At 40.0% G+C, this 25,524-nt stretch overlaps 3 protein-coding genes and 1 long non-coding RNA gene across 11 annotated transcripts in view; 2 read left to right on the forward strand and 2 right to left on the reverse strand.

Moving 5' to 3' along the window:
• Nucleotides 1-1,494: 1,494 nt before the first annotated feature.
• On the reverse strand, nucleotides 1,495-5,941 carry LOC113211719 (deformed epidermal autoregulatory factor 1). Of its 4 annotated transcripts, none has more exons than XM_026430187.2 (10): nucleotides 5,584-5,941; nucleotides 4,646-4,744; nucleotides 4,445-4,567; nucleotides 4,221-4,366; nucleotides 4,032-4,143; nucleotides 3,787-3,958; nucleotides 3,157-3,410; nucleotides 2,949-3,079; nucleotides 2,740-2,854; nucleotides 1,495-2,643 (listed from the first exon to the last, which is right to left on the reverse strand). In XM_026430187.2, exons 1-10 carry the CDS (start codon nucleotides 5,818-5,820, stop codon nucleotides 2,446-2,448), a joined length of 1,587 nt encoding a protein of 528 aa, XP_026285972.1. In that variant the 5' UTR covers nucleotides 5,821-5,941; the 3' UTR covers nucleotides 1,495-2,445. The 4 variants fall into 4 exon arrangements, with proteins under 4 accessions (XP_026285972.1, XP_026285975.1, XP_026285973.1 ...); XM_026430190.2 differs by having other exon boundaries at nucleotides 5,650-5,820; XM_026430188.2 differs by having other exon boundaries at nucleotides 4,032-4,131; nucleotides 5,584-5,820.
• LOC113211729 (uncharacterized) lies at nucleotides 5,719-6,233 on the forward strand. The gene is made up of 2 exons (XR_003303690.2): nucleotides 5,719-5,866; nucleotides 5,981-6,233. It is a non-coding gene; the product is annotated as an uncharacterized LOC113211729 (long non-coding RNA).
• Nucleotides 6,234-7,308: 1,075 nt separating this feature from the next.
• Nucleotides 7,309-12,671, reverse strand: LOC113211720 (uncharacterized). Its single transcript, XM_026430191.2, has 6 exons — nucleotides 12,323-12,671; nucleotides 11,552-11,707; nucleotides 11,373-11,465; nucleotides 11,147-11,257; nucleotides 10,934-11,059; nucleotides 7,309-10,840 (listed from the first exon to the last, which is right to left on the reverse strand). The coding sequence occupies exons 1-6, from the start codon at nucleotides 12,488-12,490 to the stop codon at nucleotides 9,923-9,925; spliced, it is 1,572 nt and encodes a 523-aa protein (XP_026285976.1). The 5' UTR covers nucleotides 12,491-12,671; the 3' UTR covers nucleotides 7,309-9,922.
• Nucleotides 12,672-12,863: 192 nt separating this feature from the next.
• LOC113211718 (mediator of RNA polymerase II transcription subunit 12) overlaps nucleotides 12,864-25,524 on the forward strand; it is a 16,140-nt gene continuing 3,479 nt past the window's right edge. The window contains exons 1-29 of one of the 5 annotated variants that reach the window (XM_052268594.1): nucleotides 12,864-13,011; nucleotides 13,553-13,646; nucleotides 13,727-13,828; nucleotides 13,902-14,093; nucleotides 14,170-14,329; nucleotides 14,407-14,786; nucleotides 14,882-15,270; nucleotides 15,358-15,484; nucleotides 15,570-15,721; nucleotides 15,848-15,942; nucleotides 16,027-16,244; nucleotides 16,370-16,616; nucleotides 16,702-16,848; nucleotides 16,930-17,084; nucleotides 18,817-18,912; nucleotides 19,610-19,753; nucleotides 19,851-20,001; nucleotides 20,076-20,222; nucleotides 20,305-20,405; nucleotides 20,491-20,620; nucleotides 20,703-20,987; nucleotides 21,074-22,495; nucleotides 22,580-22,788; nucleotides 22,873-23,057; nucleotides 23,142-23,271; nucleotides 23,398-23,556; nucleotides 23,637-23,879; nucleotides 24,516-24,530; nucleotides 25,003-25,524. The exon at nucleotides 25,003-25,524 is cut by the window's right edge and continues 24 nt beyond it. In XM_052268594.1, the coding sequence (XP_052124554.1) occupies nucleotides 13,554-13,646; nucleotides 13,727-13,828; nucleotides 13,902-14,093; nucleotides 14,170-14,329; nucleotides 14,407-14,786; nucleotides 14,882-15,270; nucleotides 15,358-15,484; nucleotides 15,570-15,721; nucleotides 15,848-15,942; nucleotides 16,027-16,244; nucleotides 16,370-16,616; nucleotides 16,702-16,848; nucleotides 16,930-17,084; nucleotides 18,817-18,912; nucleotides 19,610-19,753; nucleotides 19,851-20,001; nucleotides 20,076-20,222; nucleotides 20,305-20,405; nucleotides 20,491-20,620; nucleotides 20,703-20,987; nucleotides 21,074-22,495; nucleotides 22,580-22,788; nucleotides 22,873-23,057; nucleotides 23,142-23,271; nucleotides 23,398-23,556; nucleotides 23,637-23,879; nucleotides 24,516-24,530; nucleotides 25,003-25,524 (6,396 nt within the window). In that variant the 5' untranslated portion in view covers nucleotides 12,864-13,011; nucleotide 13,553. Of the gene's footprint in view, nucleotides 13,012-13,069; nucleotides 13,202-13,552; nucleotides 13,647-13,726; nucleotides 13,829-13,901; nucleotides 14,094-14,169; nucleotides 14,330-14,406; nucleotides 14,787-14,881; nucleotides 15,271-15,357; nucleotides 15,485-15,569; nucleotides 15,722-15,847; nucleotides 15,943-16,026; nucleotides 16,245-16,369; nucleotides 16,617-16,701; nucleotides 16,849-16,929; nucleotides 17,085-18,816; nucleotides 18,913-19,609; nucleotides 19,754-19,850; nucleotides 20,002-20,075; nucleotides 20,223-20,304; nucleotides 20,406-20,490; nucleotides 20,621-20,702; nucleotides 20,988-21,073; nucleotides 22,496-22,579; nucleotides 22,789-22,872; nucleotides 23,058-23,141; nucleotides 23,272-23,397; nucleotides 23,557-23,636; nucleotides 23,880-24,515; nucleotides 24,531-25,002 lie in introns of those variants that run through there. The other 4 variants (XM_026430184.2, XM_052268595.1, XM_026430182.2 and 1 more) reach the window with 4 other exon arrangements.

Genomic DNA, 25,524 nt, shown 5'->3' on the forward strand with positions numbered 1-25,524 from the left:
TCGGCGAGGTGAGTGAGGAGGCAATCACCGATGAGGCGGTTGGCAGGAGCAGGACCATCGTGGCAAAAGGGGCAAGCCGCCGAGGCAGCGCCTGCGACACGGCGTAGATGTTGTGGAGTGGCCGCGTGGCTGGCTGATACGTAGCCTACGCATATGATGATGGTTTACCTTGCGGTGGTGGCGGGCTCCTTGAAACCACGGAGATGGCCTTGATGGAGGAGAGGCTGTCTGTGAGGACAACCACATCCTGCGTGGGCTAGATTGCGACCTGGGCGACAGCTGTGGCCGGGGCGAGCAGCTCGGCGAGAGGCTTCAGGCTGCGCGCTGAGGATGGCGTTTGTCGCAGAGGTGACGTCGAGGATGGTGGCTCCGAAGGAAGGCCCGTCCGGCGTGACGGCCTTCAAGCCGTCAGTAGCGACGCGACGACACGGGTGCCGGACCAGAGGCCGTCATGAAGGTCGCTGTAGACTTGGCTCCGGAGGCCGAGGAGAGGACGAGAGCGTGAGGGGAGGCATGGGGGAAGTCCAGAGGCGGCGGGGGAGCGAGTAGCAGTGGCCTCGGCAGTGGCTCACCGGGAGCTGCTGTGGGGCGTGTGAGACCATGATCGCAGACCAGCAGCATATTCTACTTGCGCCCGGATGGTTGTCTCGGCCAGCGTGGTCTGGAGGTCGACGTGGAGGGGCAGAGAGATGCACCGTCGTCGCGGAGGCACGCTGCCGCTGCAGGCGGGCGACAACTTCGTCCGTTGAGGAGGTCCGGGCGAAGAGAGCGGATGTCGTCGGTGTATTTTGTTTGGTGGACGCCATCGGGGAGAGAGCTCTTGTCCACTAGAGGTAGGTGGGGTCATCACCCAGCCCTGGGCCAGGCCTAGGAGGCTGGTCGCGCAGGGGTCAACCGTGCAACCTCCGAAGGCCGCGAGGAGCTGTCGGCTGTCGGTCGTGCATCGTGCAGGATCCCCGTGAGAGCTTGTTGATGGGGCGTTGGAGTGCCGCGCCGAACTCTTTGGCGGAATAGACGTGGGCGAGGAGCACGACGTAGAATCATCTCTACATCGTGGCGAGGAGATGGCCGATGGCGTCCTGTAGGGCTGCTATTGTGGGGAACCTCACCTCACCGCGGCGAGTTGAGCGCTCGGCTCGGTAGTGCTGAATGAATGCTGTGCGCCGATTGGTCACCCTTTCCGCGCCAAGCAGGGCTCGCGACGGCGGAGGTTCCATCCATGTAGCATGTTGGCCCTACATTGTCAACGCTCCCTTGCGGCGGCTTGGGAAGGGGGATGAGAAGAGCAGGAAGCTGCAGGGAGGGAGGCCGACGTCCAGAAGTGATTGACGAGGCGGAGCAGTTACTCGACTTGGCTGTGCAAAACTAATGTATTCCAAATTGTAAATAAGTGTGCAAATGTATAAATATTATTACTTTAAGTAATGCATGGTTTCGACTGATGCCAGTTTAAATCCTGCATATGATATGATGAGAATAAATAATTACAAGAAATTTGGAAGATATTTTATTAAACAATAAATACCACCTGACAAAGCAAAATGAATTAAAGAGGAAACATTCTATACATCCAGTTTGAACAGGTTGTCAAACATTCCCATAAACTGTGTATAATATTTAATCAACTTAATTAATGACAAATGACAGCTAAAAAGTAAATAAAAGACAATTAAGCAAATATGTTGATTAGAGATCATTTGGAAACAATCCGGTAACTCCAACAAGTTACATTAAGAAAGAGGGTAAGCAGATAAGCCTTATTCATGACTTAAAAGGAAAGAGCAGAGTTCCAACACAGTGTTGTAAATGCAAGTGTGCACAGAAGCTCAATTTTCTTTCTATTTCATAAATCAAATATAAATTGTACAATAAACTTAAGGACTATTTGCATCACTGAATCACTAGACTTACTTTAAAATTGAATTTCTTGATATGAAATAACAGATCGGTGTCAAAAGAAGTTTGCAGTAAAGTTCTTGACAATTACAAAATAAATCAATGTAGATAATAGTAAAATTGGACTCAATAAATAAGACAGGAAAAGCACAGATACAAGGTTATTCTTGAGAAAGATAACCAGTCTTTTCATTAAAATGTTAGCTACTACTGATGACAAGGGAACATTTTATACAAACACTTAACAATTACCTACAGAAATGATAAGTCAAGCACTTATTTACATCCAGTCCAGCAGCATTGTTCATCACATTCAGTCTAAATTCAATCAACCACTCAGCACAGCCATACAAACTGAAAAGCAATTCCCAAATTGGAAATGCAGTACAGTTACAGGTAAAAGATCTAAATTTTGCGGGATAATGATAATACATCGGTTACTACGTTAATTCATTGAAGTTTATATTGTTTTCACATCCAGCTATATGATATTTTGCAAAACAATTGCATTGAGTGCTGATAATTGTGGGCTGGGTGTTCAAGCAAAATTTATTCGGTATGGCCAAGCACTTGCTCTGAACTTTCTACTATCAGCATTATTTGCTGACCATTCTGTTCTGCACTAGCAGTTCTAACACATTCCACTTGGTGTCCCGCCCAATCTTTCCGTTGGCAGAAAGTTGAACAGTATGGAGTCCTACGGCACAAAGAACATTCTGCATACGCCTCTCGGTTGCAGTTGGCACACTATCAAAAGATAAAACATCAATTAGATCAAAACAATTTATGAATCAGAGGCCCAGTTGAAGGAGAATATTTGACAACGATTAAAAATTAACTTACCTTTTTGGTATCGGAATTACTTTCTGTACTTGGGGCTCCTGTGGTTGGTTCTAGTCCTACTGCTTCTATAGGATCAACAACAACTGGTAGGCCTCCCCTAGTTTCAAACACAGCTCTGGAATAAATTTGTTGCATTATTATACATACTACATAGACAAAAATACTGAATACAGAAATCCTTTAGAGGCAATAATGAAGTGAAGAAATACCTGGCGACTGAATTTTCAATGACTGCCTGATTTTCTCTACTAATTTGTTCTTTCTCTAAACGACACAATTCCCGCGCTTCCTCTACAGCTTTCCGAAATTGGTTGGTTAATTTTTGCATTTTACTTGCAATCTGAAAAGATAGAGGAAAGATATAGAAAGTACAAGAAACCACATCCGTATCAAAACAACACCTGAACTAGCACTTACGTCATCTAGTCTGTGGAATGCACTAGATGATGACTGAGCGGCTTGTGTTCGGACTTGAGATTGAATTGAAACTTGATATTCTTGAGCAGACTGGAGTTGATCAACAGTTGTTTGGGCTGTTAACATGGTAGGTGCCATGACAGTAACTGTCTGGGAAGCCTGACCTCCAGAAGTGCTTGAAACTGAGGCATTGAACTGTCCACCTTGCCAGGAGGCATCCTTGTCATCCATGATGGCATCTGATATAATAGTATCTGAAAAGCAGTGTTTCCATTTTGAGTTGTCAATGAAGAAGAGAAACAAAAAATATTGAAATTAAAATAGAGAAAATGAAAAAGTACAGATAGATAAAGATAGATATTGTACTCAAAATAGATATTGAGAAGAAAGAAAAAGAACTACTTCAAAATGTTCTTCAATACTATCTATAAGCAACATAAATTTATGAAACAACAACAAAAGAAAAGAGGAAGTAAAATCTATGTGGACATACTAGAACAATATGTTTCCACATGGCATGCATTGTACCAATAAAAGATACACAATGAAGAAGTTAAGCCAAAATCTACAACTAAAGAAGTCATACACACCGTACACTCATGCAACAGAACACATTGTAATTTAGTTTACCAAAATGTGAGCTGAGTGTGCGGTTTGATGATTCCTTTGCTGACGTCTCACCTCCATCTTCGTCACTGTGCTCTCCCTTAATGTCCAACTTTATCTTTTGACTTCTCCCATTATCTTCTCCATCCTTTCGTCTTCTTCGTTTATAAGGAGTAAACAACCTAACTGGTCCAGTCTGAAAGAAAAACCTACAATATTTAAAAGAATTGAACTCAAGGATCACACACATTGCAGAAAGCGAAACATACAGCTGTTTCATCATCACAACAAGCAGAACATGTGCAGCTTGTAGCATGAGGAGTTAGCACACCCTCATCTATCAATGTCCAAAGGCTCCGGCCACCAAATCTGGAATCAATTCTAAAATCCATTTTTTGACCACAAACCAATTACACCTAGCGTACTGCAAGTGTAAGTGGATAAAAAAGAAGTCTCACCTGATACTCCTTTTCCAATCCTTGCTGGATGCTCTCCCACACAGAGCTTCAAACTCACTAGGTGTATACCACTGAGCACCGAGTTTGACACATCTTCCTCTGCCTCCTGACCCAAACCTGTTCTTGTGAAGCTCCGCATTGGTGTTCTACCAAGTTAAGTTCATTATTAGTTTTCTATTGGAAAGCGTAAATTTTGATCTACTGGAATTAAAACATTTTACTACCTTGCATCTCACAGGTAAAATCGACATGTTAGCATAATCTGTCCAAGATTGGGAAGTATTTGGTGCATCCATGTCTCCCTGATCATCTTCTTGCAAAGATACTTCAGCCGTTTTGTCACCATTCTGCAGGCAATCAGGTACACTTAAGACAAATACACAACTGAAAAAATTAGCTCAATTGATAGCCTGCAATTATGTTACCCAAGTTCTTGATGACTCCTCATCTTTTTCTGGTTCTGATTCTGCTTCGCATATAAGTGTGCCACATAGGACCTGCTTAACATCTCCTGAGCCAGCAAGCTGAAACAATTAATACAGATTTCTATTAACTTCACATAGAATTCACAAAAAAGAAAAGTGATTATAGATGATCCATGCAACTAACATGCACAATATAGAAGGTAGGTTTACAATAGCAACGCAGCAAGTGTAGCTGGGGTTAAAATAAAAACTCGCAAAGTCCCCTTTCACTCCTCTCTCGCCCTGTTCTGACCATTTTCCTAGCATTAAAGATATGCTTGCTGCGTAGCAATTGTAAATCCCCCTTTACTTTATTTTAAATACAAGCATCAAATTTCTTTTAAGTGCGGTAAGGATCCGATCCAATAGTGTAGAAAGAAGAGTGTAAGGCACAATTTAAAAAATTTAAGCTGTAAGAAAATAGGACGTTACGGAACATCAGAGAAAAATGTCCCACAGATGAACATAGATGAGCTGGAATATTAAGAGAATCTACAAAAGTAAGGGAAGAAAAATAAAATATTTTTGCACTGTGATGACCCATTATGTTGCATGTTAAGTTGAACAAGGGATGATGAACTACTTTAGAAAATGAACAATTCAAAAGACGTTTGGGTTGAGAAAATATTTTGGATTGCTACTAGTGGAAAGTACCACAAGGAAGTGCAAAACTTACAAAGCCTTCATAGAAAACTACAGATAATAATAAAGTGCAACAGAAAAAGAGAATGAAATTCTAAACACAATCGCGACGACTACTCTGAAATGAAAAATTGAGTAGAAATCGTAGTTATAACATTGCGAGAAAATTGTGTGGACATACACCGGGCATGCAAAATGTAATGCATCAACGGCTACTGAAGGCAGAAAGAAAGCCATCTTGGATTCCTCCAATTCACCTGCAATTGATCCGAAGTGATGACATTGAAAGTCCCAGAGCTTGAAACTCCAATCAAGGAACCCACCGGTAGCGATACGGGCACAGATGATACGGGAACCGTGACTTGTGTAACAGAAACGGTGTTAGCGTGATCTTCCGAGGCCAAAGAACCACGGACTTGTTCATCGGACTTGTTCGTTAGCTGTTCGGAAATGTCCGGTACCACGACTCGGACCGATGTCTGATCACCATCCATTTCGGAAAAATGGCGGCAAACACGCTGTTTTCACTGAAAGTACGAGGTAGAATACAGGGGCTTAAGTTACCGAGTCGCCAAACTATGATTTCGACCTCATTTACATAGGAAATTGGAGGGCGCGAACCGAGACAAACCTGAATCAGCTATCTTTTCACAGAAATGGCTCCTCCTCGAGGAAGTGTTTCAAGAGTCGACCGCCAGAGCGCACTGTGCACAAAAGCTGAAGCGTTTGCGCGAAGCGGCAAGGCGCGTTCTTCGAATAGGATCCAGCCTTCCCTTCCCGAGCCCATTCCCGGCCGCCAGAGAGATCCGTACAAGTATTTCGCCTTTTAACCTTTTCTTCAAGTTCTAAATGGGACAAGGAGGCTGATTTGGTGGTCAATAAAAATTCAATCAGGCATACACTGCAACTTGTTACATGTTTATTTTGGCACCCTGATGGGACGACACGACGTGAATACGACGAAAACACGACGTCTTAAAGTCGTCTAATATGACGTTATACCGCGTCGTGTTTAAGTCGTGTAGGTGTCGTATTGTTTCAAAATGCGACGCGTCGTCTTATACGATGCGTCCGACTACCTTTCAAACCTGACGATAGCACGACCAATTTAATGAGATATGCGTTGTATCAGACCATATCACGACGTCGTTAATGCGCCGACGTCGTAAGCAACTGGACGCCTAGCGTCGTATCCGACCGAAACACGACGTGGTTTATGCGACGGAAACACGACGTGGACTTTCCAGTATTCAGGAGCTTAATCTACAAGTGTAGATAGTATTCGGCCGCGATGATAAACTCCGTAGTAATCTAGGAGTACGTCTCGCTGCCGAAGATCGTCAAAAATTAGAGTTCATTTCTAGGTACAAGGCCTGTAAATTCACTGATCAGGACGCAACATCGTCTAGAGTATAACTCATTGGCGGTATGGGATCAGCAGCGAGAGCTAAGGGTTGTATAAAACGTAGTATTTTTAGTCAGATACGACGAAAACACGACGACATTGTTTGGTCAGCTACGGCTAAGGGGCGGACGTCGGGTCGTCGGGTGTCCGACGGAAATACGACGTCGTGTTTTGGTCGGATACGACGCTAGGTGTGCAGCCGTGAAGACACTGAAGCTAATGTCAGGTGTCCGACGTAAATACGACGTCGTGTTTTGGTCAGATACGACGCTAGGTATCCAGTCGGGTAGACACTGAAGCTGACGTCGGGTGTCCAACGCAGATACGACGTCGTGTTTTGGTCAGATACGACGCTAGGCGTCCCGTCGCGTGGCTGACGTCGGACATCTGTCACATACACGACGTCGTATTCTCGTCATGCTGTCGTGTTATTGTCATGTTTGACCAAAATACGACGTGTCGTAGTCGTGTTTTGGTCGAATACGACAATTTTTGGACAGTTTTCGTCGGATTTTCGTCATATCGGACGAATATCTGACGCGTCGGGTAACACGACGCGTCGTGTCTGTCCCATCAGGGCACCAGTCAGTAATATCACATTCACAAAATCATGTTCCAAGCTGTCAGTACTAAAACATACACTTTTGTATTTTATATCGGAAAGTCCATTACTGACATCAAAGATTATAAAATACATCTCTTTAAAACGCAACTATGGGGATAATAACAAAGAAAAATCTACTTGTAATTACACTAGTGTGCTTTCACGTCATAGTTGTTACATACATGTACATGAGACACCTTCACAAAAACTGACTGTCCACATACAATTTAAAACAGTTCAATCTTGTCAAGGCAAGTTTCACAAAAAGATAAAATGCAATACACCTAGAGATAAGTTAAGAATCTCTTTCTTATGGCACTCAGCAAATGTAATATATTGAACACAATAAGTAAAGACTTGAACCTACTACATAATACATAACATAATTATGACTCCCATAAAATTTACCAGTTCAGTCAAAATTGTTACAAGCTAAAAAACTGAAGATCAGCCATGTAAATATTGTAACTAAGGAAAAGAATGCAACCACATTGAGAAGTTTCAACAACTTCATTCATACAACTACCAGTCTTGTAGGAGTAAAGGCAGGAACCAATTATTTCAGTTATCACAATCATGTACAGCACATACATCTTTAACACTCGGCTGTACAATCAAGAGGATTGAAAAATAATGTCAATAGACATATTCATGAATTAGGTATCAGTATAGCGGGCACTGAATACCGGTAAGTATTGCTCAATAAGAAATCGTCAACACAGAAGACTATCACCACAAAGACTAGACACACAGCTCATACTAACTTTTATCATGAAAAATATAAATAGCAGTGCATCTAGACAAAAAGAAAAAAGTTTCCCACAGTTTTCAAACTGAAAGAAAAGTGAGAAAATGGGCAAATCATCAGAATGTAGAAAAATTGAGCAATAAAATTATGGAATCACATCATGCTTTTCCAATTGATTTATATCTCAATTCTGGATTCCATCTGGAAAAACCAGAAAAGACCTTAGTTGCTTCCATACCATAAGCACTACAGCTTCCTAGTTGAAAAGTTGATAAACAAATTATATTACCATATCAGTCTGTAATCAATACTTCAGTCTATTATCTGATTTCCATAACAGCATGCAGTTAAGACAATAATACAATGCTTAAATGTCATGAATTTAAAATAAATAAGCTACTATGACATTACTTACATTAATCATTGTCAGTATTCAGGAAGTGACAGTCAAATATAGATAAGAAAATAAATATACTAAAGTACTTTCGGATAACTTATATACTCCTACTAACAATCTGCAAAATTGCAGTTTTAAAAAAATATGAGAAGGAAGTCTCAAATAGGAACATGCCCATGATCACAGATTGCCACACATATTGACTGCCGACGACAGATAGGACACAAGCTATATTGCAATAAATACCCACAATATAACAACCTGCAGACCGTCTCAAGTGGCAAACTGCGTTCTGAAACACTGAGTTATCAGAAATGAGCAACAATAACTGGCAACTTCACTCCTACACAATACTGAACTATGTAAAATACTAAGACTTAGACAGTGGTCCACTTCCACACTCAGTTAAGATCACGTTGGCACACATGTACAGCTTAAAACATAGGCACAGTTGTACACATACACAAAAATAATAAACAAGACCAACGTTTACTTAAAACTGACTTGACATTGGCACACAAGATTTCTTCCTTGAAAAAGGAGGCAATAAATAGATTGAATACTATGGATAACTTTAAATATAATAGAACATCAGTCACTAAAGTTATACCACAGATTCCAATAGGAGGGATAAAAATGTAATATAGGCTCCATCAGTAAAGAACAACACTTACACATTAAACGGAAAAGAACAAAAACAATGCAAAGGAAATGGAAAAGAAATTTCATATATCTGACTTAAATGACTTATTTGCTATAGAGGAACATAATGACCGATCTCAAAATGCTGATGATTGATCATGGCACATAGGATAAATACATTGAAAAGATAAAATAATACCTTTCATTAATGCCACAAAATTTAAAAGAATATAAAAAGAAAACAGCCAAATCTATAACTAGTAAAATCATGCTACCAAATTGAGAATGAGGTTATTCAGAATTCACTGTATAGGCAAACATTAAATTAAAATCACAACTGTTTGTATACCTTTACAGATAATTGACAGCACTTTCTAGACAGCTTAGAGAAGTGACACACCCAAGAACACAAGAAAAATAATGGGGGGGATAGGATTGCTTGTAAAATACCACTTAGCATGAATTTGAAAACATAGTAATTCTAAAACAGAGTGAAATTGAAGGGTTGTAGAATTTAACTGATATTTAAACCTATATCCCCTCAGAGAGAACAGGTAATTGCTTACCAACTTAGGTGAACGACATCAAATTACATTATGAACCTGGCAAAATGCAATGCATTTTGTCCAAGGCAGCTTCTGCAATGTTAACATTTGAACAAACAAACCCAACTCATTGGCTTGGTTTAAGTGCAAGCATTGCAAAAAAAGAAACGAGAAAAAAAGAAATAACAACTTTAAAAGTAAAATTGAGCAGCATAAATGACCCGTCATCAAATACTTAAAAGAAAACTAAACAACTTACGACTTTTTGAGGCCAGGTCCATTCCCAACAATAACATTCGGTGGCAGTAACCCATTTGCCATAACATAATATGCGACAGCAGACGGCGATGTGTTATTTACATGCGCAGCCTTAGGTGTTATTTGAGGAACACTTAACATAGGCTTGGGTAGGAGTAAAGGTTGACCAACCTTAGGCAGGATGGGCGGGGGTATGGTCTTGGGGACAAGAGCTAATGGCTCTGTCTGTGCTTCTTCAGAAGGAGAGGAGGGAGACCCTTGGTCCGAAAGAGGTGAAGTTGGACGAGGAGGCGACATAGTGACTCCCTGGGCAGTGTGTTTCTGAAGACGCGGAAGCACAGGAATTGGGACAGTAATTGGTTGCATTTCCAGCTTGGGTGCAGGTTTAGCTTGCAGGATGGTGCTAAGACGAGCAAGCTTCGCCTTCACATCTGCAGAATCAAGAGCATACATGTTGGAAGCAGGGGACTGAGCAGACATATTTGAGGCCAAGTGATTGGGTGAGAGACTTAGCGGTGGACTGTTCTGTGCTCTTTGAGATGAAGGAGCAGGTGCTATAGGATGAGGCTGGCTTTGTTTGCGTTGGGCACTATGAGTGTAACTATGTTTGCCTAAATGTGCCTTCTGACGGAATGCTTTGCCACAGACCATACAGACAAATGGCTTCTCTCCAGAATGAGTGCGGAGGTGAACTTTCATTGCAAACCTATCTTTAAAGCATTTTCCACATATAGTGCATGGTTCATTTGTTTTTCGCCAACGACGGGATTTGGCTTGTGCTTGATTCTGCGCCTGAGCTTGTGCTTGAGCCTCTCGAACAATATTGTTCTTACGGATGAGCGACACAGAAATGTTGGGAATGGTTAGTGGTGATGGTTGAATTCTTGGAGCACTTGTGTTTTGGGTTTCTCGTAGCTGAAATAGAGAAAAGAGTAAAAATAAACAATGATAAAGAATTCAGTTAACAGGGCATCATAAACTGCATTGAAATTGGATAAGGGTACATACAGCCAAAGATATTGGTTCCTGCTGTTCTTGAAACATTTGTTTCATATTTTCTAAATATTCAAATGGTTGGCTTAAAATTGATGGCCTCTCTGTCAAGTCCTCAGGTTCCAGTTTGCATCCATCATCCTGTAGGATAAAAATATTTGACAAGGTTACCCACAGCCAAAACAAAATTAGCTAACAAATTGACACAAGATCTCCAAATTTGCATACATCTTCATCATCCATAGTGTAATCTTGTGGTTCGTCATATTCATCATCGTACGGATTTGGAGATTGGCTTTCGTCATTTCCTTCATCCTGTTCCTGTTTTAGAGTTACGACCTAATTTTTAAAAATATTAAAAAATAAAAAAATTAGGAAAAAAGAAAAAGCTGATTTGTAAAATCAGGGATTAAAGAAAGGTACAACAATAATATATGTAGATTGTATCACATACACATGCTGCTTCTGGTTGGTCATTTTCATTTTCAGATGATGGAAAGTCAACACTTAGATTCTTTTTCACAACTTGATCCTCTTTTAATAATTTCTGTGGGGCCAAATTGCATATCAAATAGTGTCACTTCATTATTTATCAGATGTCTGTTTTTTTTTTCTATAAAAAGTCTAGTTTACCTGGAGCTGTGGATTTGTTTCAGGCCACAAACGCCCATAGTGGTGGCGTAGCACAGCATCAGCTCTTTCAACCTGATCTCTGAATTGGAAAGCTTGGTCAAGCATTTCTAGACATTTTTGACAAGCCAATTCTGGTAGGCCGTCACCTACATTTACCTGAAAAAAAAAAAGAGAAAAATATAGTGCTAATTTTAATGAATATGAATTTTATTTATTTCAAAGAAATTTGAGCAGAAAATATTTTTTTAACATGTGTGCATGTGGTTTTTGATAGGTAAGGCTGACAAGTACAAGGTTGACAAGGTATAAGACATGGGGGTGGATCATGCATATTGCCTAAAGGCCACTCCACTGTCCATGCCATGCATCCCGTGTCGTCGCCTATAGACACAAATAGCATCCCCTCCTATCCCACCCCCGCCGGCACGAGATTCCGAAATAATGCAACTCCTTTCAGAATCTCGGTGTTGTTGGAATTGTGCGATTTAAAAAAGGCAAATAAAATTAATAGTAAAGTACACTGACCCATCCAATAACTACGAGTTCAGAGACAATGCGAAACGAAATTTGCTAGGCCAAAAACAAAATGGGTGAAAGGAGGGTGGGGGTTGAGGATACCGCAAGGAAGGCACCCCGGGTAAGTGGCCATGTTGCACTAGGTCACGAACTACAAATATCCGTAATACGGATAGTATTTCGCCAGCAAAGTGGCGCGATAAATACTCAAACTATCTTGATGATTACATTCGACACATGAAAAAGCTAACTTACCTCGACCGCAGTGATAGACATGATCCTTGCAGCCACCGGGAGCCTCTCGTCCTCATCCCGGAGATCGTCTTCCTTGAAAATAGATACAAATTTACCATCTTCTGATAAGCAAAATCGGCAAATTTCTCCCGTATCCAGAGCTCTGCTTGATACATTAGACATCTTCATTCAGTAAAAGTACATTTGAACAACATGGATAAAATAAAAATAATAGAATTGATGCGCGAATTAAAGTGGGGTGTCCGAAAACGCAACAACGCAAAGCAAGTTTTGAATGCAACACTGCCTTCTAAAATTGCACATGTCCTATTTCACCAAAACAAATGGATTCTTCTTTTCTTCTTCTTGCTGTGGGGCCTGCTAACCCTGCCAACTCTTGCGACTTGCGATTTGTGCTAAATGCAAAAAAATTGCTTGTTATTTGCTGAAGGAAATGTAACAACTCAAATATTTCCATAAGACCGAATGGTTGTTCAGCGCAACTACGTTTTGCTTTATGTCGCCGATCGCCGACGCTATTTTGACAGTTTTGTTGTTCTTTTTTTCTTTGACACCAAAGCAAAGAGCAAAACTGAATGTAGTTCCAAGATGGCTTCGAAAACAGACGCTAGTATATGTTAAGTTAATTTCTTTGAGTTTTTAAATTATTTTTCAGTTTATGAATCTGTTCTAACTTCATAAACCTTCACGTAAGTGTAATCTGCAACGTGTACATGGCACCTTTTCAGAAGTTTGAATATTACTGCTATGAGGTATCTTCTTGATCTTCTCCAGAAATCTACAAAAGTTATCTGACCCCATTCGAAATCTGAGATGTCATAAAATTTAAATTCTGCCTTGATAACTATTTGATTGCCCACTTATTTGAGACTCTTCCACGTACGTCTCTTCAAACTTTACTGTTACTGATTATCTATGTCAGTTTTTGGTTACCTTCCCTTAAGTTTTATTGCATTGAAAAAAATTGGTAAATACTGAACCACCCTAAATGTTTGTTTCTTAATTGTTTTGTAAACTCCATTGTAACTAATTTTCTTGGCATTTCAAGTTAGTCTTGCTACTGTCAGTCAAAAATTCAGAACTTCTGTAAAATCACTTGTGATTGGGATTTCAGTTATAATTTTCTCTCTTAAAAAGATTTTCAAAAAATCATTTTATTCTTCTGCTAAGACACCAATTCTTCATCTGTACATTTCTATACCCCATACCCTCAATTACTTATCTCCTCAGGATGATGATGCCCTACTCCAATGAAAAGCGGGCACTTAAGAGGCCACGCTTGGGTCCCCCAGATGTTTATCCCCAGGATCCCAAGCAAAAAGAGGTAAAAAGCTCCAAATTCTTATTTTCAAGGCTCTGTTCAAGTCCCTTTCATTCAATTTTTCACCCCGATTCTTATTTCAGGATGAACTTACTACTATAAATGTGAAGCAAGGTTTCACATTGATGCCTCAATTGCAAGATGAATTTGGCACCGCTAGGAATTGCACCATAAATCCTTCAAAGGTATGGTTTTTAATCATGAACACAGTGTGATTTTCTGTAAGAGGAATGGTTTTCAAAAACACACTTCCTTTAGGTTGGAGCCTATTTTAATGCGATTCTTAGTAAGAAAGAGGAAATTAACACACTACCGGATTCTGGTAGAAAACGTCAACAAATAAATCCAAAAGATAATTTTTGGCCAGTGACACCAAGATCTCGACCCTCCATAGAGGCCTGGTTTAAAGATTTGGCTGGAAGCAAACCTCTCATGCACCTTTCCAAAAAGGTATTTCACTTTTTCCCAAAGAAAATCCGTCCATTTTAATAAATTAAAAATCTATTAAAAAAGTTATTTCTTTTAGGCTCCAATATTCAACAAAAAAGAAGAAATATTTATGTTGTTGTGCGACTATCAAGTGCCCATGTTGAGAGCAGCTTGGTTTATAAAACTTAGTTCGGCCTACACAGTTGCTGTCTCGGAAGCCAAAATTAAGAAACGTCTTCTTCCAGATCCTAGTCAAGGTATGTCTACGTCTACATATGTATATTGATGTTTCTGTTTTCCCTAAACCTTTATTTTATCTTTTGAAACTTTCCAGAATGGACCTCTACACTAATGAAGTTCATGAAAGATCAATTAATTAAACTTCAAGAATATTATCAACAACCTGGCAGCAGCAGTGGTCCTTTACTACCATCACACTTGTCCAACTCAGCTTCTGCATCCCCTAATCCTAACAGTGGTGCCAATACTCCCAATCCTGCTACAGGAGGTAGTACACCTTCATCTCTAAATGGCAGCTCAGGCGTTCTTAATAATTCGTTGTCCAGTTTAAGTGCAACGTCAAACCTAGGACAACCATCTCCAGCAATGTCTGAAAATAGATCTGTCTCAGAGCCACCTCCCATGACTGACTTGCAGAAAGTGGCTCAAAGACAATGGCATTATTGTGTCCAGCTGGCAAAGTATATGTATGAGGTAGGTGACAGTGTACTTAATCTAATAACTAAATTTTGAATCTAGATTTTCTTCAATTACTTTTGCTGTACCTTGGCTGTTTTATTCAATTATAGGAGGGCCTTTTAGAGAGGCAAGAATTTTTACACTGGGTTTTAGAACTTCTTGATCGCCTGCGATCTGGTCCTGCTGATGATGGAATTCTACGGTTACTTATGCCCCTGGCTCTTCAGTATCTCACCGAGTTCACTCGTTCTGAGCTGCTTGCACGCAAACTTGCATACTTTTGTGGAAGAAAGTTGGCTCAGCTGTGCTCTTCATCAGGCCAGACTGGTCTGCCGAATTCATCAAGTAGTGGATTAGGAATCCTTCCCTCTGGTTCAATTACTAATGGTGGAGTTTCTAGTATTTCATCTGAGCTCCAGTCAGCGTCACCTTTGCTCAACTCTGTTTCCCCCCATAGTCCAATGGTCAATGGGAATAATAACTCCAATGCAAGCTCCAGGTATAAAAAATTAAATGATAAAGTAATCAATTTATTGATCAACCTTAAGCTGGATGATATTTTCTACCTATATGTTGTCTTTTCTAGTGGCAATCTTGCTAAAACGACATTACAACAGAACTTGTCATCTAACCCACTACCATCAACATTTAGTGAATTTCTTTCATGTCCACATCATAAGGACATTGTTCATAGTCTGAGCACTATTATTCAGGTATCTTTTCATGCTCTTAACTTTTTATTTCTTCATGGTTTTATTAATTCCATGTTAGTTAACCAACATTTTTTTCTATCTGAAGGTTATCACACTAGAATGTCCAACTGCTCTAGTTTGGAACAGTGTAGGTGAAGGCAAATCTCCCTCTGTTTTGAATGGCTCACCTTTAGACCATTTACCTTGCACACCTGCTCAATTACCCATGCCTCAACGAACAAGTAACATTCCAATGAGGTAATGGACATTACTTTAACATTGCTGGTATCACGAGTAGACACACGTTTTGCAGATCTTTTATCACAGCAATGACTAAGTTCCAACTTTCTCAGTACTAAGTTAATATTGTATATTTCATTTCAGAAACCAACTCCGTAATGCAGAGGAGAACATAAGGCATAGAAGTATGGCAGCTGTAGGTCGCTGGTCTTGTGATAAGTGGCAACAATCATCTGCTGGTATATCTCAGTTTTAAAGTATACTGTATGATTTAGGGTGACAGTGTGTTTATCTAATCCAATTATTCATTTTCCTTCACACAGGAGCAATTACTACCAGGGTTCTTAGTGCCCTTGATGCTTTAGATAGACACAGTTTTGAGAGAGTTGATCCTACTAACTCTTTAGATACTCTTTATGCAAAGATTTTTAATCAAACAGTATCTAAAGATGCTTCTAAAGGTCCAACTCCTAGCAATAGTACACCCAATATTGCCAGTAATGGTGGAGCACAGGAAAATAGAGAAGATCAAACTGACTATGTAAGTGAAAGTCCAGTATATACATAATATATTTTAAATTGCCTTTCAATGTGATTGGGTTGTGTAATTTAACTTACGGTTCTCTAAATCAATTGATTTTTTCTAATGTGAATCATTTATCACAGACTGTTCAGCAAGATGAACCTATTGTCAGTATTCTTTGCGAGTGGGCTGTCAGCTGGCAACGCTACGGGGAGCATCGTGCTGTTGCGGTTGCCAAACTATTGGAAAAGAGACAAAGTGATTTGTTAGCTTCTAATGAAGACAGCAGTCCTAGTGATGACAAAGATTCAGTTGCATCGGCCCCATCAGGACCACCTATATTTCAAAGTTTGCTCATGAAATTTTTGGATAAAGATGCACCTATTTTAGGTTTGTGCATGCACTCTGACTCAAGTTATTTACTTTTCACAACATAGATTTTATGCCATTAACTTTGAACCTTTCCTATTCCCAGATGAAAACCCAAGTTCTCAAAACAAAACAACTTTTACAAATTTAGTTCATCTTTTCTCTGAGCTTGTTCGGCATGATGTGTTTTCACATGATGCTTACATGTGCACTCTTATTTCAAGAGGAGACTTACTTAACAGTTGCTCTGGAAGTAAGTTCCTGTTTATTATATTCTACCTTTGGAAGCCTGTAGAGGTTTCATTCATACTGATATATTTTAATATAATTTCAGGAGATGCTCCAATAAGTTCAGCACGTACTCCTCACCCACATAGTAACAAGCCTGCCACTCCTGCAGATTCAAAAGTCAATTCTGTTCAGCCTATGGAAGAAGATGGAGGAATATTTGGTTCATTGGATATGAAGCCACCCAAAATGGAAGTGCAGGTAAGACCAAAAGCCATGTAAAAAAGGATGAACCATTTCAATTTATAAAATTAGCATTATAGACATTCTTTCTCAAATCCATTTACACACTACCATATATGAATATATGAGCCTATTATTATTATTATCCATTGGCTTACAATTGGAAGGAAAATAAAGTGTAACCTTATTTGTAATTCTCAGACACTCTTCTAGAATGTCTGTATAGCTAATCAGATCAGAGGGTTTTACATTTAGTCTTCCTTGGGGGGCATGGCTATCCACAATAGTAAGCACTATTTAGTTTGGCCACTCCAGCAAACTTGGCTTTGCGCAAGCTTCTCTCATGCTAGGATTTAAACAAATCACTTACATTCAGAAATTTCTGCTATTTTTCTCTCATATTATTTCTTCAATGTGTTTGTTTGTTTTGTGTTTTTAGTTCACTTTAGCTCACCTTTTAGCAGAAACTGTACATATGCCAGCCTTAATAATAATAATAAATTATAATAATAATTTTAAAAAAGGTATAGAAGAAAAATCATGAGATAAATTAGCCTTTGTTTTGCTCAGCTCAAACTCAAGTCCTCTTTTTCCTTGGATCAGTAATTTTGGTAATTGACCTGGAGGTTTTAGCTGTGATGAGCAGGGCCAGCTTGCATGTGTCCAAATTACAGTAACCTTGCCTTTGTTTTGTACAGAAAGAAATATAAAGCAATCTTTATTCTGTAATGCAAATTTACATACAGTCAACTCTGCTATCTCAGGAATGCAAGGAATGGGGTGTGGAAATTTCGGACAAGGTTGATTTTGTTTTTGTTGTTTTGTGTCTTAAGTGTGCTATGATGGTGCAAGGGGGTGGGGCAAGCTTGGATCAAGGGTTGATGTGTGGCGTGGAATTTCCCTGTCAAGGCAGTTTTGTTTTGTCTTTTTGGAGTGTTCATGACCCCTATGACCTGCAATGTCCTGGAAAAGAAAATCAGAGCTTAACCTCCTGGAAAATGTATGGTTATGGTCTATTATAACCAGTCATGGGTTGTTTCCATTCCCTCATTAGAATTGTCTGCCAGCTTCAGTGCATGCAGCTGCTGTTCTGTTAATTCCGAATTCTCTGACAATATAGTAACATTTTGCAAATCTCACAATTTGTTTAAAGAACTCAAAAGTATGAATGTAATAGTTTAAAATGCACTGAAGTTGGCAAGTACAATAAAAACACCAATGGTTGATCCATGGCAATGCTAATCAGTAATGGCATAACCTGTGCTTCACCAATTGCATTGTCTAGCATGGAAAATTCTGTATATGACCTCTGTTTTCTTCAAGTGCGCTGATGGACAAATGCTAAAACTGACAATGACTTGACTTTTCCTTTTCTCATCTTTCCTTTTTCCTTGTCCACTTTCTCCTGTGAGTTTTGAAATCTCCAGCTGTTTCTTAACCTCTAATAATAAAAGCTCAGTACTTACATTACTTACTCTGCTCAAAGTGTTAAAATGTGAGGAGTAACCTTTTAAATCCTAGTGTTTAAACAATACAATACAATTCACTCTTTCTTTTATAAAATCATCTGCTTTTTAAGTCATGAAAATTTCTCTTTTATCTAATGTTTATTTTGAAGGCACCAGTATTTCACATTATTGCAAATTTTTCCAAGCTCTCTTGCAATTTTACTTCTTTTTACCAATATTTTGATGTGTACGCCTCACATCCCACCCAACCTAACCTGACCGTCCATTTATTCCCTTACCAGGACCATGTGCGTGGCATGGAATACGATGACAGCAAAATTGATGATGACCTGGACAAGCTGCTTCAGCACATCAAGGAGGAGCAACAAAACCGCATAGTGCGTATCAAATATTCCCTTGAGAATTCTATGACGTACAGTAATTTGGAAAAATTGGAGTTTAAGTTTGATAATCTACATGCTGTAGCTCAAAGCAATCATTCAAAATGATGGCCTTTCTTCTTAAGAAAAGTTTACTGTCAACTTTCAATGCTTTTAAATGTCTTCACTTTATATCTCTTTTTTATGGTCAGTAATTTTAAAATAAAAAAAGGAAGGGTGGTGAAAGTTAAATTTATGTTTCCTCCTTTTAAAGATTTATCTATTCTTGTCTATATTAGTGTCAAAATTAAACTCCATTAAATAAATTATAATACTTTTCAGGTTTGTGTTGTGTTTATTTTTGAATCTACAATCATTACTATTGTCACCTTGCTTGTTGCTGTTGTGCATTGTGCTTTTGCTCTATCCTTTAGTTTTCATTCCTCACTATCATTTATGTTCAGGGGCATTTTTTCTATGCTTGCATGGTTTTGGAATATTTTCATGAAAGCGAATTTCTGTGTGCCAGGCAATGCCCTTTATTGTGACGTGTGGATTGAACTGAAGTGTTGATATGGAGCTCAAGTTAATAAACCTGTCATAAGTGTGACTTAATCTCTAATACAGTTTATCATGACTATTTTTTTTTCTCTTATTGTGAAAAACATAGGTATGCGAATCTTCTGGTTTTCTTTAATGCCCTTTGTATTTTCAGGATGCTCCTGATTCTCCTAAAGATGAATCTGGTGGTCCAGGCTCTTTAGTTGTGTCTGGGCTTGACAGCGTCAATGGAAGTGATGACAACAAACAGAGAAGACCACGGCATTTGTTGTACACCACACACTTTCCGTTGCCTCAAGTAAGCTTCAGTGAAATATACTATTTCAATTTCATTCCTATTGTACTTTGCTCGGATTTGTTATGTTGTTGTTTTTTTTTTAAATTTTGATGTTTAGGATGAGTTTAGCAGCCATGATTGTAATCAGCGTCATGTGCTACTTTATGGTGTTGGAAGAGTCCGTGATGAGGCAAGACATGTAATAAAGAAAATGAGTAAAGAAATTTGTAAGCTGTTTAGTAAAAAGTTTAGCATTGATGTGGCTGAAGGTAAGAAATACAGTCTTCGTACCAGGATCACTGCTCAGATCCAAGATGACCATTTAATAATAATATTTTAACAGGTGGAAAAGTTAAAAGGCACTCAAGAAGTGAATTCAACTTTGAATCTGCAACTCAAAAAATTCAAACCTTATCTCACTTTGATCAGCACGTTGTAACATGGCAATGCAGTCAGACTGTTATTGAAATGCTGAACTCGTTTGCAAGTGGTAGGCTTTCTCACATGTACCTGTCACAATTTTTTGTTTTACCGGTAAATCTGTCTTATTCATTAGCTGTATTATTCTACAGGGAACTCTAATTACTTACCTGTTGCTGAGCATGTTGCATTTTTATTTGACCTCATGGAGTTGGCTCTCAATATTTATGGTGTCATTGATGTCTCTATCCAAGTAAGTAGTGCCCCTTAATTCTCAGTAAATTTCAAACAATCCAATTAATTTAAAATTATACTCGATCCCTCATTCTTAATTCCAGATCTTAAAAGAAATGCCTGAAGTTGAAGCACAGTTAACTGCAAAAGGTTCTCTTCTTGCACGGACCTACAGTACTACCTTGAGTCTTTATGTTGTGGGAGTCCTCCGGCGTTATCATTGCTGCTTGTTATGTGAGAATTGAGTTTTTATTCTCCTGTAAATAATCTATTTGTAGAGCTTTTAGATAATTTATCTTTGATTTCTTTTTTGCAGTGTCCCCAGAACAAACAAGCGCAGTATTTGAAGGCTTATGCCGAGTAGTAAAGCATGTGACAAATCCTGGTGACTGCACATCTGCTGAACGCTGCATTTTAGCTCACCTATATGATTTGTATTCATCTTGTAGCATGCTGAAGCCAAAGCCTCACTGTGTTGAACCATTCACCAATGCATATCCAAAGATAAAAGCAGCATTGTATTCAGCTTTGTCACCTTCACCCTCAAATCATGTATGCAACACTCAATTCATGGCTGATGTGTTAGCAAATCCTAAACGAGGTTAGTTGTCCCTCTGCTTCATGATCATAACACCCTTCTTTTTGAGTTCATTTAATTTTTTAATTTAATTTATTGCTTACTTACAGGAAAAGTAGAGCCAATGTGGGCCCGACAGTTAGCTGAAACACCTCAAAACAGATACAGCTTTGTCTGTAATACAGTTGTTGCTGTTTGTAATGAGACAGACAATGACCGACTGAATGATATTGCAATCTTATCAGCAGAACTAACTGCTTGCTGCAATGCACTCTCAGCTGAGTGGCTTGGTGTATTAATGGCACTGTGCTGCTCATCAAACCATTCGTACTTTGTTGATGTCCTTAATCAAATTGAAGTTAGGGACACATCTATTCATAATTCATTAGCAGTGTTTACTTCCATTCTCATAGCGAGACACTGCTTTTCACTAGGAGACTTTGTACGCCACATTGCTCTTCCATCTCTTGTGAAAGCCGGTAATGAAGTAAGAGGAGACTCAGAAGCTGCTGCTGGAGCTCGGTTAACATGTCATTTGTTGCTCCGTTTGTTCAAAACTGTTGATGGCCCCCAACCTGCCTTGTATTCTGTGGGGACATCTCCTCCTCACCAACTGCCGGGAGGTACCAACACTGCAGGTGTAGCATCAAGCATCTGCCTGAGTTGTGATAGGCATCTCTTGGCTGCCGCGCACAACAGCATACGCGTTGGCCCAGTTCTTGCTGTACTGAAAGCAATCATTGTTGTAGCAGATGCTACCGCATCTCACAGCAAGTCTTTGGCTCCTGTTGGTACTTTGGGTAGTAAAAAGTCTGCCCCATCTCCTGCTCCAGGATCAATGACACCAAACTCAAACAGTGGTGTTAACAAAGGCCCTGTTGGAGGGCCTGGTGAGCTCAGCATCAGTCATATATTAGGAACAAGTGATATACTTGGAGGAGGAGATGATTTGATGGACTTAGGAGGATTGAATGGCCCTGGTGGATTAGGAGGAACTGGGTTAGGCGGCCCAGATATGACCAATGTTGGTTTGTCAGACTTCGCCCAACATGTACTTCGGGAAATATGCAGTCAAGAGTGGGTTCTTGAACGCTGCCTTCAGAATCCAGAGAATCTCTGCCATCAAGATCTGTTATTAGATAGTATGTTGTCACCAAAGCAAGCACAACGTCTTCTGCATATGATTTGCTATCCTGCTACTCCTGTTGGAAAAGATGACAACCTAGAACAAAAAACCATCATCACCAACATTTTGGAAAATTTAGACCAATGGACTCTTCGGATGTCTTGGGTAGACATGCAACTTATGTTTGAACAATTCCGTCCTAATTCAAGTGAGCTTAATCAATGGCTTGATATGGTTGCTAAGGCAGTAATAGACGTATTCCAATTAAATTGTGCCGATAAGGATGATAAACGGCTTCATCATAAGCCAGGAACTCCAAAGGACAAATCCAATACAATGTGGCTGGTGGCTTTGCTTGTGTCAAAATTACCAAGCGCTGTTCAGGGTCGTGTTCTTAGGGTTGCGGGTATGTCCAAATTTTTCTCACTGTAAGATTTCCTCTCTTAACTGAAACAATTATTTTGTTATTGATACTTCCCTTCTTTTTCAGGTCAAGTATTAGAAAGTACAAACTGGTGCAGTTCTAAAAGCAAGGAACGAGGTGGTCGCGGATGTAGTAATACTGGACCATTACTTATGAGCCATCAACCATTCTTAATGCTTGTGCTGACCTGCTTAAAGGGACAGGATGATCAACGAGAAGGGCTTCTCACCTCCCTCCATTCTCAACTCTCACAATTTTTAACTCTCCCCAAGGATGTATGTTGTGGATGTATAGTTGTGGTTGACGAATCATCATCTGCTTCTCCTATTTATTAATCTATGTTTTCCTTTGTGTGTCAGGAGAGACTTAGTAACTTTGAAAACCCAAAGAGTCGTAACATGATGCAAGATGCTCTGCAGTTGAGGTTTAGTCTACTAGGAGGCATGTTTGACACAATCCAAAGAAATACTGCAGTTACAACTGATTGGGCAATTCTTCTTGTTCAGCTTATTACTTATGGGGTTATCGATCTTAACAATAATCCGTGAGTACCAGAATTATATCTTAAATTATTACTAGATTTTATTTTACCTGGTTAGTTACGGTTGAATTTCCTGCAACTTTCCAGGGAGCTTTTCCATACAGTTCTTGATATGCTAGCTACATTGATACATTCCACATTGGTGTCTGATTCCCAATCAGAAAAAGCTGAAGAAACCAGGAAACATTATCAAAACCTAATCAAGAAATTAAAGAAGGTAAAACTCATTTGTCCAACAGCACTGATGTTAAAATATTGTCATTACTTCTTAGAATTATCTCATGTATAAAAGTTTTATATCCCAAAATTTATGATTTTTGTTGTGGCACGACTTTTTCTTTAGGAAATTGGCGACAAAACAAGTCCTTCAATTGTGCATTTAAGACAATTATTACCAATTCCTAAAGTCCTCTGTGAAATAGTTGCCTCTGAACAAATAGGTTGTCTTACTGACACTAAAGGTAATAAAATTGCCGGATTTGATTCAATTGACAAGAAACAGGTAAGAATTGAAACCATGATACTTCTTCTTCCTACTCTCAAGTCTTGTTTTTTGTTACAACGATTTTATTTTGCTATCAGGGACTTCAAGTCTGTGAAAAACAGAGAGTTAGTCCTTGGGACATTCTAGAAGGGCACAAAAATCCAGCTCCACTGTCTTGGTCATGGTTTGGAGCTATTCGGCTTGAACGTAAACCTCTCTGGTTTGAGGAAAATCATCGTCTTCTGAAGTTCCACACTCACTCAATGGCACGGCCTCCTGCTTATTATATGGACCTTCCCCCACTTCCACCTGAAGATCTGGAACCACCAGTTGAGAAGCCAGTAAGTATTTACTCTAGTCATAGCTGTGATTGATGTTTGATCTATAAACAAGTTGATGAAGTATTTTTCAAATTTGTGTAAAATTTTAGTTTTTCATAAACTTTGTTTCTGTCTAACCAGCACAAAGGCTGGTACAAAATGTTGAGTTGGTTTTTTGTGGTACCACTTAATTACTTTTTAAAGGAAAGCCTCAGTATCTCTTTTGTCGAGCAGGGTAGATGTAATTTTCTCATTCAATTTGAAGCATTTTGTTGCATGTCATCATTTGCTTTGTTTTTTGTTTTTGAGTTGTTATTATCCTATTCTACAATGTCCTTTGCATAACCTTTGTGCATGACACCATTGTTGTAGCAATGTGTGCAATGTGTTGCCTATGTTTTTTGTTAATGGACAGACTTCATGACAAGTACAATTTCAATTGTCATACCCTTTGGCTTTTTTATCATTTAATTTGCCTGTATCAAGTTGAAGTTTGTTTGAACATTTTTACTAAGACTTCTTCCACTTATTTTTTAATTATTTCATTTGTTTAGTAAATCCAAAGAATGCTCTCAACCAAACGCAGAACCCTAATCTTAAATCAAAAAATCTGTTAAATCAGGTACCCCTATGTCATGCATTACATTTTTGTTTCAGGTTCACATGGATCAGGTACACAAATGGGATTTCCGTCCCTATTCATCTCTATTTTCCCTTCATGTTTCATTAAGTATATTCTAAAGTGTTTATGAGACAACACTGGGAACCAGATAGGAGACCTTGGTTACATTTTACTTTCTTTTTCTTTGGTTGGTTTTCCTCTTTATTTGGTAAGTTTCTAATTGGGATTGATGGTCCACCATGAGTAGAAACTGTAAGCTACCTCCTCCTGACCATTTGAATTTAATGTACAGGTTAAAATGTCTTAGGTGTTCTCAGTAAACTTAAAAGAGCCTTTTCTTTGAAAAAAAAAAAAACAGTTTTATTTCTTATGCTCGTTTTATTAATTTTTGACCATGTGGTAGAAGCCGTCAGATATTTTTTTGCGTTGTTTTATTGTCTTTGCACATTCGGCTCGCCTGTATGACTCTTGCTTTGGCTTGCTGTTCAATGTGCTGGTGCCTTTCACACTGAAGGTCTGTAGTGCTTGTGTGTTTACTGCAATCAGGCGAAGGACGAGTCGATGAAGGCAGACACTCCCACGTCGACGGAGCCCTCCCCGCGCGGCATGGTCATGATGGGGCCCGGAGGCATGGGCCTGCCCAAGAAGGTCCCCAAGCCGAGGGCCAAAAGGACCAAGAAGGCGACGGGTCCCGCCGCCGCAGCAGCCGCCGCCGCCGCTGCCGCCGCCGCCCAGCAGGCCGGCGTGGGCGTCGGACCCGGCCAGGGGCTGGGGCCCGGCTCGGTGCAAGGACCCCACGGAGGGCCCCACGGAGGACCCCTCGGTGGGCCTCACGGCGGGCCCCTCGGAGGGCCGCACGGAGGGCCCCACGGCGGCATGGGGCCAGTGCCCGGTGGTCCTATGGGGCCCGGAGGCATGGGACCCGTCGCGGTGCCGGGACCGGGCCCAGGTGTGCCCATGGGGCCTGGGGGCATGGGCCCCGGCCCAGTACCGGGTGGGCCCATGGGGCCCGGGGCCATGGGTGGCCCGCAAGGGATGGGGCCT

This window comes from Frankliniella occidentalis, unplaced genomic scaffold (assembly GCF_000697945.3).
Source record: "Frankliniella occidentalis isolate FOCC.00 unplaced genomic scaffold, Focc_3.1 Scaffold72, whole genome shotgun sequence".
NCBI classification, from domain to species: Eukaryota; Metazoa; Arthropoda; class Insecta; order Thysanoptera; family Thripidae; genus Frankliniella; species Frankliniella occidentalis.